Source organism: Typopeltis vanoorti, chromosome 20 (assembly GCF_054136105.1).
Source record: "Typopeltis vanoorti isolate ZY-2024b chromosome 20, IOZ_Tvanoo_1.0, whole genome shotgun sequence".
NCBI lineage: Eukaryota > Metazoa > Arthropoda > Arachnida > Uropygi > Thelyphonidae > Typopeltis > Typopeltis vanoorti.
In genome coordinates this window covers 69229469-69244464 of record NC_143568.1, presented here as the reverse complement: position 1 = coordinate 69244464, position 14996 = coordinate 69229469, and the positions used below count along the sequence as shown (strand labels likewise).

Sequence of the window (14996 nt, the reverse complement as noted above, 5' to 3'; positions counted from 1 at the left end):
TTTTATTGTTGTGTTTTTCCACAGTGAATTTTTTACTCAGTTATTCTGATTAGAAATTGATATTTAAATCCACAACTTTATACCTTAATGCAATTCTGTTTTGTTGTATTGTTCAAAAGGTAAACCTTTTGAACAATACCGCAACTCATATATTACAGGATGTAATTAATATAAACTGTTCCATAGTGTGATAGTGGTCGTAAACTAAGATGGAAATTAATGAGTCACCTCCAATGGAAACAAACAGGTGGAAATCTAAACGATGTAGTCAACTATATTTTCTGGTTATTTACAGAAATATTGTTCTATGTGAGCGTTTACCGATCGCTGGCAGATATATTAGTCAGCAAAAGACAGTTTGAGGTTACACTCAGCACCTTGGGAATAAAAACATTGTATGATCCAATGCTGAGGAATTAAGTGTACCAAACGGAGAGAAAATATAAGGAACAAAAGTCAAATACTTTTTCAGGTTATTACAGAAATTGCGTTCTATCAAGATTTTGTTTTTTTGTGTTGTGGTGTGGATAAAAATTCAACTATTTTGGAATATCTATTTGCATCAAGAAGAATAATTCTGGAAAAATTATAAGTAAATTTAAATTATCATTAGAATTTCTAGACTACATACGAAAAAGTTATTGTAAGCTTTTAAGTCTCCGTTTATTTTTAATTTATTTTTTAAAATACCGTTTGGTTTTTTCTCTTCGTTTAAACTAAAAAAACACCATTACCCAAACATTTGTAAACAACGTAACGTTAATTCGAAAAAGAGGTTGTCATTTGCCAATAATCTTTTAGTAATGTCACATCCAAATGATAGTGATAACATCAGACCAAAAAAATGTATGATTGAGGGACACCAGCATTGTGTATGACACACATACACAATATGTATGTGTGTCAACCTGGGAAAATTTCAAGATATCTTATTTGATAAACATCACCCACAATTCCATAGGCAAACCAAAACACCATGTGATATCACAGAGAGACATATGTTTCCCAGAAATTTCCAAACACATAAGGTCATGATTGCTTATCGCTAAATAGCACCCAGAATGCAATATGCGAACCCAACACACCACGTGATTTCCCTCACAGAAGGGGAGGGATTCCAGCGAAATTCCAAACAATCCAAATTTCTCTTATCACTATCCATCACCCATAATGTCATATGCAAACCATTTACTTATCTACAACTGATAACAATACACATCCAAGACACTGATGTTGCTTCCCCCATTCACCTTACCCCTATTTTGTTCATAGTATCCCATCAATCACGACACGAAAATAATATCTTCCTTTTCCATTCAAAACAATAACGTCACTTATTTACAAAAAACAATTACGTCACTTATTTACAACTAAGAAATAACGTCACTTATCTTCATCTGAAAACAACACACATACATGTCATGATTCCTTCTCTTATCTTGATCTTCATCTTGTCAGAAGTGTCCCAACAATCACGACCCAATTCCTTATCCACTAATATATCTTCCTTTCCATTCAATACAATAACGTCACTTATTTATGACTAACAAATGACGTCACTTATCTACAACTCATAACAACACGCACCCACGTCACGATTCCTTATCTTATCTTGATCTTGATCTGGTCAGAAGTGCACCACCAATCATGACACGAATTCTTATCTCTAATCATCACCCACTTTAGGTTGACATCAAACTCATGATGTCACACACACAATGCCGTCATCATCTCAACAACCAATCACATCACAATTCCTGATCTTATCTTGATCTTGATCTTTTCAAAAGTGGCTGGTCTACTACTGACCACAAACCATTTATATCAGAATGTTTATTGATTGCATTAGAATGGTCAGTTCTCTTTTTATTTATTACGTTTGTGATGCCCGTTCCCAAAATAAAGATCTATATATTAAAACTGTGGATAGGCTAAGGAATTATGTTATGACTGATGATGATTACAAATTCCATTGCTACAATTCCTGAAGTCTCAGGACGTCGTAAGTTTTTCTAGAGAATAAACATGGAAACCCTGTAGGTTTCCAGCAAGCGGGGCACTAGTCTCACACCTGGCGATGAAAATCATCCACATAAGGATATTCACCCATGACAAGATTCGAACCAGCAGCCTGATAGTTAGAGAGTGACGCTACCCACTCTAGCAACCAGGCCGGCAATTGTATGCATTTTCTCACTTATATCGTACAAACCTCCGCTTACCTTCACCAAATTTTGCATGCTCGCCCTTGTGACTACGGACTTGATTTTGACCGAATATTTTGATCTTCTTCGCTTGAGAGATATCAAGCAGAAAAAGGTCACTTATTGTAAGGCAATAACATTTTTAGCTTTCAAAATCTGATAGAAACACACTGGATATAAAACTCGTATTGCGATGTGCTGCTGGGGATGTTAATAGAAACTGTTTCCTTTATATATGCTGTCTGGAATTTGAAAAATGAAGACATTCGGAAATCTTTCACTTCATGATAGTGTCTTTATCTTGCTTCATTTGCTTGCTTATATGGTCATCTCCAGATGAGGCGGGATGAGTAGTCTGTGAAAGAAATTTGCTGCGGTCTGATCTGAGAAACGGGATTGGACACTTGAGGACAGAATCCCTAGTTTTCGGCACCTGGTGGAATTCGAGCTAATACAAGTGTACCTGATATTCTGGAAACAGAGTATATATACGTTAAGATATGAAAAACACTGAAATGCATTTTTTTTTCAGCACCTTGTATATTTCGTCCTGACTGCAGACTTGTAAAATGTGTTCGTGAAGATCAGTGCCGTTCGTCATGGCAATGTGGTAATGAACAGAAATGCTGCGAAGGTTGTTGCGGAAATAAATGTTATCATCCCAAAGGTAAGCAAAACATAATATTTTAATTATTAATTATTTTAGTGTTCCCAGAATACTTGTGCTAATTAAAAAAGTCATTTTGCTTGTTAAGGCAATTCAGCATATTTAACGTGATTGCAAACAGGTCCTTCAACCTTTTTTCAGTTATAGACTACTATGTATTTCCCTGATGTCACAAAACCTGAATAGCATACTGAACGTAAGATGGCGTCACGATCGAATTAGAATTATTAAAAGAGAACATAAAATAGCATCCACATTGTTTTTCATCTTTTCATAATTCTTTCAAAACACTTATTTTCTTATGAAGTATATTAATGCTTTCTTTAAAATTACATGAGATGCAGACAGTGTCTTTAAGTACAAACCAAGTTTTTAATAGTCAATTTAATTATTTTAAAATCAAATAAAAAAAATCAGCTAACGCCTTTTTATGCCCGTTTAGTAGGCGAGGCCATTTAGGCCTATTTAACTTTTTGGACTCTGAGTGGGCAGTTCAATTTCCACTGGTACCCACTCAGAGATAGGTGGCCCAAGACTATCACTAATTAAGTGGCACAGAGTGAAGAGAAACGGTTCAACATGTGCTGCTATCTCGTAGTCCTTAACACAATATATTTAATGTCTGAAATAATGTGGCTTCTACGGTTGATTTTCTTGAGTTTACGGGACGAAAACCCCAAGTTTCCTGGAGAAAAAACCCTCTTGCCTGTGCCAGAGATCGACTAACTCGGGAATGGGTCGACGATAGGCTTAGAAAAATTTCCTCTAGTCATCGACTAGATTCAAAAACAAGTCTTCCTTCGTGCTGTCAAGTGCTGTGGTGCGCAAACGCCACATCCACCGAGCTAAACAGGCTCTATTATTTTAAAATTAATAAAAAAAAATCAGTTAACGCCTTTTTATTCCCGTATACGGGGAGTAGGCAAGGCCATTTAGCCCTATCTAACTTTTTGGAGACTGAGTGGGCAGTTCAGTCTCCACTGGTACAATCAGAGATAGATGGCCCAAGGCTATCACTAATTAAGAGGTACACATTGAGGAGAGACGGCTCATGTGCCGCCATCTCGTAGTCCCTAACCCTAACACAATATATTTAATGTCTGAAATAATGTGGGTTCTACGGTCGATTTTCTTGAGTTTACGGACGAAAAACCCAAGTTTCCGGGAGGAAAAACCCGCTTGCCCATGCCAGAGATCGACTAACTCGGGAATCGGTCGAAAAAAGGCTTAGAAAAATTTCCTCTAGTCTCCGACTAGACTCGAAACCAAGTCTTCTTTCGTGCGGCCAAGCGCCGTAGTGTGCAAACGCCACATCTACTGAGCTACACAGGCTCTTTTTTTTTTAAAATTAATATTAAAATTAAAATAATATTTCATTTTAGAATATTTTTTTTGTAATACGTATGTTACTACTTTATAGAGCAGTCTTATTTTAATTTGCATTGATTTTCACCCTACGCGCAAGCGGGTTTTTTCTCCAGGAAAATTGGGTTCTTCGTCCCGTAAATTCAAGAAAATCGAAAGTAGAACCGATACCATTTTCAGACATTAAGAATATTGTGTTAGGGTTAGGAACTACGAGATGACGGCATTTTTTGAGCCGTCTCTCCACTTATTTGTAATTGTCACCTTACAATATATTTCTGTCGGTGTGAGTAAACAGATACGGGACAGTAGGAAGACGTTGTCCCTTATTTGAACCATATGCCATTCCCTTCCCCCACTCCAGGGACGAATTAAGAATTCATCTGTCCCTAATCCATGAAATGAGTGTTCCCATATGAACTCGCCCATATAAGTATATGAAGTAAACAAGAAACTAAACCTGTTGTAATTGAATATACATTTTATAGTAAAATCCATTAAAATCTTAATGCCTATCATTATCCTTCTATTGGACAAAATTATTGACTAACGTTTGTCCCGGGATTAAGCTGAGATTAATCCAGAGAAGTTTAAACTGTTTTCAACAACAAACAATGTTTGTTCAATGTGATCACCATTTCATTTTTTCTTCTTTCTTTGTTATAGTTGGCATTTTTTTATATACGAGCCGATGATTTTAAAGTGAAACATAATTAGTATCTTTGCAACCAGAAAACAAAACAAGGAGTACAATACGTTTATATATATATATATATATATATATATATATATATATATATATATATACGTGCTCGCTCACTCCTGTGTGAAAAAGAAGATATTAACAAAGAACTTCGGTTTCTTCTTACTACCTTTCAGCAAAATTGTTATTCGAAAGAAACAGTCGATAAGTTACTTTTAGATCCACCTCCTCGCCATACTGAAGATAGAAATAGTGAAAGAGTCTACACATTCCTACCATACATCAGCTCCGTTTCTTCAAAATTGTCCAAAGTTCTTAACAATATAGCATCTGGACATCTTTCACTTCTCTTCTGATTCTCAGTTCCTTGCAAAGTAGGCCCAAACAAAAACACGACAACCTGAAATATCCCGGCATTTACCGAATTTGGTGCAACTGCAATAAACACCTTATTTTGGCCAGACGGAAAAATCCATACGAATTATGTCTTGAAGAACATAAAAGAGACGTCACATAGCAGAACATGAGCTAGTGCTCTGTCGAACTATGTCCTGAATTCTGCTGACACTAATGAGGAAAACCTCATTCATGCAGTCTTAAGGAACAAATCTGAAAATATCCTTCCCTGCTATGATGAACTGGAAAGAAAAAGATTGTGGAATTCAAAGAAATCCTCCTCAATCAAATGCAGAAAAACCTAGCTTAACGCAAATTCGATATGTAATAATTAGTTATTGAGATTCGGTGAAAAGAAGAAATTTCCCGCTTTAAGCGAGTGATTAATAAATTAACGCGATTTTTTTACGTTACGCGAAATTTTTTGTCGCCAATCTGCAGCGAGCGGAAAAGCTGGAAGTTATTAAGGGACATGAAAGTGCCGCTAGTAATACAATGATAATGCGAGACCTGGGATACAGCGAGTTTGGACTATATTAAATAAAAGCAAAGAATACAAAGAACAAGGAAAAGTTGCTACGGCTTCTATAAGCATGCAGATAACTCAAAATAAAAGCCATTTAATGGTCGAAATGGAGCGTCTTCTATCACTCTGAATTGAGGATTACAACCAAAAAAAAAAGAATACCTCTTAGTACATGGAATATTCAGGCAAAAGCGCTCAATATTTTTACCTCATTGAAAGAGACAAAATTTCAAGAGGAATGTGAAAACTTTACTGGGAGTTTAGGATGGTTTGTCCGTTTTAAAAATCGAACGTGACTGCATAACGTAAGAATAACTGGAGAATCTCCTGATGAAGATTCTGCGGCCAAGTTTCTTGAAGAATTGCAAATGTTAATTCAGGAGGGTGATTGTGATGATCGGCAAATATTCAACGTCGACGAAACTGGTCTCTTTTGGAAGTGTATGCCAACAACACATTTCCTATCTAAAACTGAAGCATCTCGATCAGGATACAAAATACCTAAAAATTGTCTTACGCTTTTATTAGGAGGCAATGCAGAAGGCGACTTTAAATTCAATCCTATGTAATTTATCGTGCGCAAAATCCAAGATCTAACATTATTGATGAAATGAGCACAATTGATTTCAGTTCAGAACAATTAAGCGAGAATGATCTCCTTCAACTAGAACTGCATGCATATGAAGAGGATACGGAGTGCGAACAAGAAGAGAATGTTACGACTAAGAAGCTAACTGCAAAAGAACTTCAGCTAGTTTTCAATCACATTGAGTATGCTACGGAAGTTTTGTTTGATGCTGATCCTGATATGGAACGAAGCTTCTTCGCCGAATTCTTGATAAAGCGATCGCGAATTAACGCAAATCGCATGACAAGAGGAAAAAGTCGAGCACGATTCAAACATATTTATTTATTTTTTTTAGCTAAAAAAGTAGTTCAATCAAATGTTTAGACCTTAAATAAAAATTTAAGCAATTGATTTTTATTAATTTTGATAATTTTATTCACTAATATAGCTTTTATTTTAATTTTGTTTCCTGATTTACGCTAACAGAGATTAATTATAATTATTCCTATTGTTTAATGTATTCGCTTAATGCGACTTCGCTTAGCGCGCAATAATTGACGGATTAATTAATCGCTTTAAGCGAGGATTTCCTGTACACCTTAACAAACTTCAGTTATAATCTTTCAGACTGCCATCCAACTTGGGCGTTCACGAGATGTTGAACGCATGTGCACGCTCAAAAATGAGATACACAGAACAGTTTCAAATGTCAATACTCTAATGCTTTAATAGATTTTTTTTTTATTCTTTTGCAATTTTTTTGGTTGTTCCCTCTTATTGTGCACCCGAAGAAGTATTCTATAAAGAGGAAACTAGTCGTTCTTAATTAAATAGTATTTTTTACTTTTTATCTCTCGGCTTTTAGTCATTTAATATTTTTTTTCTTTAAAAAAATGTCTCTCAGTGCAGAAAACTCGGGTATTTTCGTCCCTTGAACTCAAGAAAATCAACCGTAGAAACCACACTGTTTCAGACATTAAAAATATAGTTAGGGTTATGAACCACGAGATGGCGGCACTTGTTGAGCTGTGTCTTCACTGAGGGCTGCTTAAATTAGTGATGATAGCGAGGGGTTAGCTATCTGTAATTGGCTACCAATGGGGAGAGAACTGCCTACTCAGTCTGCAAAAGTTAGTAGGGCTAAAACGGCCTCGCCCACTTTCTATACGGAATAAAAGGAGTTAGGTGATTTCTTTTAAAAAAATATATCTTCACTTAAAAAATAATGGGAGTTGCAAGAGTTGTAACAGATAACACAGTGAGTGATTTAAGTAGTACTGAAAAGATTTTAAGCATTGATGAAATTTTTTGATTTTTTTAAGTGATCTGCTATCGATGATTCGCTATTTCGATGAATTGTAGAATTTTAATGAATTATTTTTAATAATTATAGTTCAATTAATTGTTTTTTCTCCTTTTAGCCCTAACTAACTATTTGAAGAAAGGTACGCAACTAATTTCCATCCTTTAAGCCAGGGTTTCCCAAATTGTGTTAAGTGGAAAATTATCAAAATTAATATTAGCTGGCAATGGTTTTAAATGCTGCAACAAGTTCAAACTTGTTTGTAAATCAGGTGCTCCTCATTTTGCATGTAGATTGTTATCAAGGACAGCGTTCGCTGGCCTTGACTCAGCCGCCCGTGGTTGTGGACACTTCCGCGCGCGAGTGAAGTACGGAGGTATCTATTATAGTAAACGTGCGGTCACAAGCAAGGCCAATGCGATGCTGCTCGGAACGCCTATAATGTGCGCTGTTGCATTTTTGCGATGCGATACAGCCTGCTTCGGCGAGAGTGTGCACTTAGCTTTACATTGAATATGAGACTGATGATTCTCTACTCTGACCAAGGTGTTCGGTTAAAATTTCAGGATTTGTGAGGTGTTCCGTCGTAGGAAACATTTGGGAAACGCTGCGTTAAGCTATCGCTATCAGTGAACCAAGGCTTCTCAAGGAAAGGGTGGAGAGAGAGAGAGAGAGAATTCGGGTGGCAATTGCTGCAGTTTCGTGGCCTCAAAACCCTAAAACTGTTGTTGTGTAACCACGAGTTCTACAGTCGATTCGTTTTAGATACGAGGTTAAAAACCCTATTTGCCGGTGCCTCGAGTAACTCGGGAACCGCCCGAAACTAAAAACTTGGAAAAAGTCCATCTACTAGGCAACTAAAATCGAACCTACAACGCCATGAAGGCAAAAGCGACTTCCACAGCGACAATACAGTTATCTTTCCGCTATTTTATTGTTCATTTATTAGCATTAGCACTAAATTCTAAACAGCTTAACATTAAAAATAAAATAAAATGTTAGACAGAAATAAGCAACATTTATTTATTTATTTATTTTTTTTTTTGAAGCATTTGAATGTCCCAAGTTTAGCTGCCCTAGACATGTTTGCCCGGAAAATATATCGTCGGAATGTGCTACTGATAGAGACTGCCGCAACGGACAGCGTTGCTGTAATGAGTGTTGCGAGAGGAAGGCCTGCTTTTCATGTAAGTATAACCAAATAAATATATCCGAAGGTCACCATTAGAAACTCGATCCCGAAGAGATGGAATTTCTAATAGTTTCTTTCATTCATTTCTTGTATGTTAGTGATAACCTTTCGTTGAACAAATCATCTGGATTTGCTGCACAATCCTTGAAATCGGAAGAAGTAATCTGGTTAAGTTCAACCCCAAAAATAATCACCAATCTGCAAAATTTCATAAGAAAGAGACACTTTCATCAGAATAATATAACATGATAACTTACAGGCAAACACAAGTCCTCCGTTCTTAGCATAATCTGCCAACATCCAAATGAATATGGAACTCATCTGAGACAATCATAAAGAAGTACAATGCTCATAGTATTCTTATACATCCAGCAACTAAAGGTTTTTTGGATTATGCAGCAGACCAGTGCTTCCCAAACTTATGGATGTCAAGTCCCCCTTTGGAAAAATTAAAAGATTTCACGGCCCCCATCGAAAAAAAAATCCTAATATATAATAATATATGTTATTGTTATTATTATATTATATTATTATAATATTTGTTGTATTTATATTCAATTCAAAACATACACACCAAGCGTATTTTTTCCCACGCATTGCCGCACCTGTGTACACTAGTAATGAAACATTAATTTAAAACCGCGAAAACTTGGCCGCTTTAACCCTGCGGAGGTCGCAGCTGATCTATTTATTCTTACACATATCCAGTGTATAGCTTAGAGGTCATGAGTACCTGCGCATGCATATATTACGAGTGATATTCCACACTGTTTATGAGGTCAATTTTGGTTTAACATGATATTTCATAGTAAATTGTATCTGAGAGATACCGCGACCTCCGATGTCAGTATAGTATTGGTATATTTATTTATTTTTTTTTTAATTTACCGTTGAAAATGGCTGGAAAAATATATCGATTCGATAATCCATCAGATGTTGAAGAGATTCAGCGAATGCTATTCGCGTCCGAAAGTGAGAGAAGTTGAACTGTAGGATAGAGAAAAGAGCACATTTGAGGTTATTTGGTGTGAGATTGTGGCCTGCAGAACAAAATATACAATTGGGTGCTGCTACAGACAAGGTGATGGAATAGTTGGTGGAGATAAGTATGCATAAGCAAATAGAAGAAATGAGGGGAAGGAGGGTAATTATTATGGGAGATTTCAACTATGGTAACATTGATTGGAAGGAGGAGAGGGCACATGGGAGGAAGGAATTGGATTTTATGCGATTATTAAGGAATAACTATCTGCGACAGCATGTAATGGAAATTACTAGGGGACAGAGAGTGCTTGACCTAGTAATCACATCTGAGAATGTGGCTGTAACGCACATGACCACATTACCACCAATTCGTGAGAGTGATTATAGAGTCCTGCCTTGGGAGGTGGCTAAAGGTGTGGAATTTGCAATTAAGACAGGGAACACGTGGAATTACCGGGTTGGTAAGTATGACAAACTTAGAAGTTTGCTTGGCTCAGTGCCATGACATGTACAACTGCAAGGGCTAGAAGTTGATAGTGCATGAGAGGCAGTTAAGAAGTGTTTGCATGAAGCAATGGCTGACTGTATACCTAGAGTCCGAATAATAAATCAAGTAGGGGTTAAATAGATGAATAACACCGTTAAGCTTGATCTGCAAAAAAAGAAACAACTGTGAAGGGAATTTAAGGAGAAAGGTGACCTGCAGGCACATGAACAGGCCAGAAGGGTAACAAGTGTGGTAAGAAAAGCAAAAGCGGATTATGAAAGAACATTAGCCATGCAGGCTAAAAAGAATCCAAAACAGTTTTTTCGATATGTTGCAAGTAAAAGAAAAAATGTATATGGCAGAATGATTTTAAATAATGCTGATGGTAGGGAGGTAACCGAATCAGTTGATATAGTTGAGTTACTGAGTGAGCACTTTGCAAGAGTATATCATCCAGGTGGTGACATTGCAGAGATGAATAAACCAATAGATTATACGGGAATTGTGGTTAATGAAGTGGAGGTGAGTAGTCTATTGCATAACCTCAATGTCAATACATCTGTGCGATTGGATGGTATACCAGCTCGTGTCGTACGAGAAGCGGCTAAAGAATTGTCAGTGCCTTTGACCATTTTGATTAATTTGAGCATCGGGTCTGGGTTAGTCCCAAGGGGGTGGAAAGAGGGGAAAATAGTTCCACTGCATAAAGGAGGTTCCAAGACTGCTGTTGAAAATTACCGGTCGATCAGCATGACAGGAATCGTTGTCAAGGTCTTGGAAAAAATAGTCAAGAGGAAAATACAAAATTGGATAGATGAAAATGGGATACTGTATCGGGGACAGCATGGGTTTGTGAAGGGTAGGTCATGCCTCAGTAACTTGCTCACATTTTATAACACAGTGACGGCAGAACTGGATAAGGGTAATGGGTTTACAGTGATTCTACTGGACCTTGCTAAGGCCTTTGACAGGATACCACATGGAATTTTAATCAGTAAATTGCAGCATATAGGAATGGATATAGGGTTGGTAAGATGGATCGGAGGGTTTAATTTGTTCATCAACGATATAGGGAAGTATCTGAGAGGAACTGTTCATTTGTTTGCTGGTGATGCAAAGTTGGGTAGAGCAATAGTGAATGCACAGGATGTCAACATTTTGCAGGATGATTTGGATAGTTTGGAGGACTGGGCTAAGGATAATGAATGTTAATTTAATGTGGCAAAATGTAAGGTTATGCATTTTGGAGTGAAAAGATTAGCAGCAGTATATCACATTGGTGGAACTGTACTCCAGGAGTTTGATGAGGCGAGGGATTTGAGAGTGTTGGTGGATAGGGAGTTGAAGTTTGAAGGGCACATCGCAAAAGTGGCCAAATCAGCTCATCAAATCACTTGGTTGCTGAAAAATACTTTAACGAGCATAGGCAAACAGGTTATTGTTCTTCTGTATCGAGCCTTGATAATACCCCATCTAGACTACTGTGCCTAGTTATGGGCTCCAGGGTCTCTTCTTGATGAGCAGGAGGTGGAGAGGATCCAGAGACGAGTGACCAAGATGATAGTAGGTCTATGGAATGAACCATGTGAGAACAGGTTGAAGATTTGTGGGTTGTAGAAATTAGTTGATAGGCGGAAAAGGGGTGATATGATTGAGACATTCAAATTACTATAAGGTTTCTATAAAATCAAGATATTTTTGAGAATAGGACTGGTGGTGGGAGCACTAGGGGCCATCCATGGAAGCTGGACAAGAATGTGGTTAGCAAGGGTGTTAGAGCTAGGTTTTTTACTTGGGGAGTGGTGAATGAGTGGAATAAGCTGCCAGAGTCTGTTGTGTGTGCCAGGTCTGTAAATGAGTTCAAAGCGAAGTATGATAGATACTGTGTGAATGTTAAATACCTGTTCTTGACATGATGTTAGGGCCTCCCTCGATGAGTCTAAGGACTCATTGGAGTTGCCCGTAATAATAATAATAATAATAACAATATTCGATAGTAAATTGTATCTGAGAGATACCGCGAATTCCGATGTCAGTATAGTATGGTTTAGTTGTTTTTTTCACTTTGTTTCTTTGTTCAGTAATTTCTAAATTGTAACTGAAAACAAATAAACCATCACGTATTATATTTGCAGTGTTTTTTTTTCTCCTAAGTTTTATTGCATTTTAGCACATAATATTAATGAATGTATCTCTCAGATACATGCGACCTACGCTGCAATTTTGTCGAGTGCGACCTCCGCAGAATTAAATGCGCGCAAGATTTTGCATTTGTAAGTTTTTTTTTGTGCTTCTTATCAATACCTTTGAAATGAAACTTATACGAATAAGCATATATTCGTATAAGTTTCATTTCAAAGTTTCATTCATTTCGGCGCTTAATGAATATTTACAATATTCATTAAGCGCCGAAATACGCAGGAAACAAAATTTGTGGATCAACACCAATGTGTGATTTTTTCCATTAAAATATTAAAAATAACAAAAAAGATATAATAAAAATGAAATACGTTTTTTTTTAAGTTAAAAAATATCTACCTAGTCTTAAAACATTTTAAATTTGTTTTCATTATTTCACGACCACCCTCCACAAAACTAACGGGTCCCACAGTTTGGGAAGCGCTGCAGTACACATTTTAATTTAACATAAACACAAAAGTTTGTATAATTTAATCAACAGTAGTTTTATTATTACGAAATGGTCGTATTTAAATTAAGATTGGAATGACGCACAAATTTTAGTTGATCCCAAATACCATAATTCGTTTCTCTCCGGTCAGAGCGATGTTGTTACTTTGTATATTTTAAATATTATTGTATATTTATGAAATATTCTTGTTCCAATATTTGAGAAGAATATTTGAGAAGAACTTCTTATACGCTCATTCTTGATCAGATAGAGAAAGAAATTTGAGAGCCGTCAATATTCTAACAGTTCTCTTGCTAGTCCTCTCCACTGCAAATATTATCCACTCGATTTGGAATTCGCTAATATCATTTTGGTCCTGTCCATCTCTGAGGAGAACCAACGCGTTTTAAAACAGCTCCATCTAATAGTGGTGTTTCAAAAAATTAAAAATGAACTAATAAAATACTGTACATGAATAATATATCTTCCGGGATTACATTGACTCAATTAGTTGTCGCACACTTCACTGCAAAGATGCAGAGCTATGATCATAGATCATGTGATCACAAACGAAATATTAAGCAGACAGTTAATCCTGCTCTCGAAATATTGGCAAATTATGTTTGATATGACTTGAATAGTTTCTTCGTCACACGTTGATTTTCTTTGGAGCAATCAAGATCTGCTGAAATTAGAGAATAGTACAAACCTTTCTGCAAATCTAGCAGAAATACTCTTTAACTTTACTATAAGAATTTTTTTATCATGATATTGGGAAGATTATATTTAACTTTTGCATAATAAATTAATTGGTAGTATGCATATTTTTTGCTGAATTGTATCCTAAACAGCTCCCTTTTCCCTTAAAAAATTAAATGATTTTTGCTTTAAAATATTATTTCAGTCACTTGTGGCCAAACAGATTGCTCGCGTATACTCTGCGATCGCCCCATTCAATACTACTGCAACTCATCCAGCGACTGTGGTATGGGACAGCAATGCTGCCATAATTGTTGCCTAAATTACTGCCATCCTACAGGTAGGTAGAGTATAATTATTAACTATTTAGGTGTATTAATAAGTAGCATAATCTAACCGGCTATACAATCATCTTCTATTGCAGGGACTAATTAACTAAAATGAAAAGAAAGAAATAATCGTTGGATGGACTTAGTTCCTTTTATTTCTTTAATGTGCGGAATAAGTAGCTTGTAGAAATAAATCACAAAACACATAAATAAATAAACCATTTGTCCCTTATTTCCCGAAGGGAGTAGGCGAATCTCCTTCAGCCCTAACTTTTTGAGTTGCTGAAGGGAAAGCCTACTTTCCCGTGCCAGAGAACGACTAACTCCGGAATCAGTTGGAGAAAGGCGTACAAAAACTTCCTCAGTCATTGTGTATACTATTATTACAGCTAAAATTAGTCAATAAAAAAGATAGTTGATTTATATTAAACGCAGAACTGCGTTTTGTATGAACGATACCGTGAAGCCTTAAGTTCACAACCAAAAAATCGCCAAAAATCTTAAAAAATAAAACAGCAAAGCTTAATTGAACTATGAAAGGCAGGGACGGTTCAAAGATATTCATTGCTGCACGCATTTCAGATGTTAAGTTTATGCATTTATTTAAAATTGACTTATTTAACACTAAATTAAACTGACAAAATTTTAAAGTGACAAAGTAAATAAAACATACTTTCTCAATGTCATTCACTTAATATAACGCATTGTAATCAAGACCAAAGATTATCAACCTTTTCAAGCCTACGTCGTACTTTCATATCTAAAATTGGTTGGGCAAAAGCATGATATTGCTGGCTTCTGATTGGTTAGTGTATCAGCTCTCAACGAAGGGACCTTGGGTTCGAATTATCTAATTCCTAGACAATTCGGAAATCCCAATACAGCAATCCCTCGATAGTGCGCCTAATGCGTTCTTTAAAACAGGCGCATTAATCGAATATAAT

General features: G+C 36.3%; 1 protein-coding gene across 1 annotated transcript in view; it reads left to right on the top strand.

The window, feature by feature from the left end:
• The window catches only part of LOC150095542 (uncharacterized), a 30535-nt gene that overhangs the window by 12387 nt on the left and 3152 nt on the right, over window positions 1-14996 (top strand). Inside the window, exons 3-5 of the mRNA XM_090409690.1 lie at window positions 2737-2871; window positions 8782-8919; window positions 13929-14063. Of these exons, the coding sequence (XP_090265816.1) occupies window positions 2737-2871; window positions 8782-8919; window positions 13929-14063 (408 nt within the window). The remainder of the gene's footprint in view (window positions 1-2736; window positions 2872-8781; window positions 8920-13928; window positions 14064-14996) is intronic.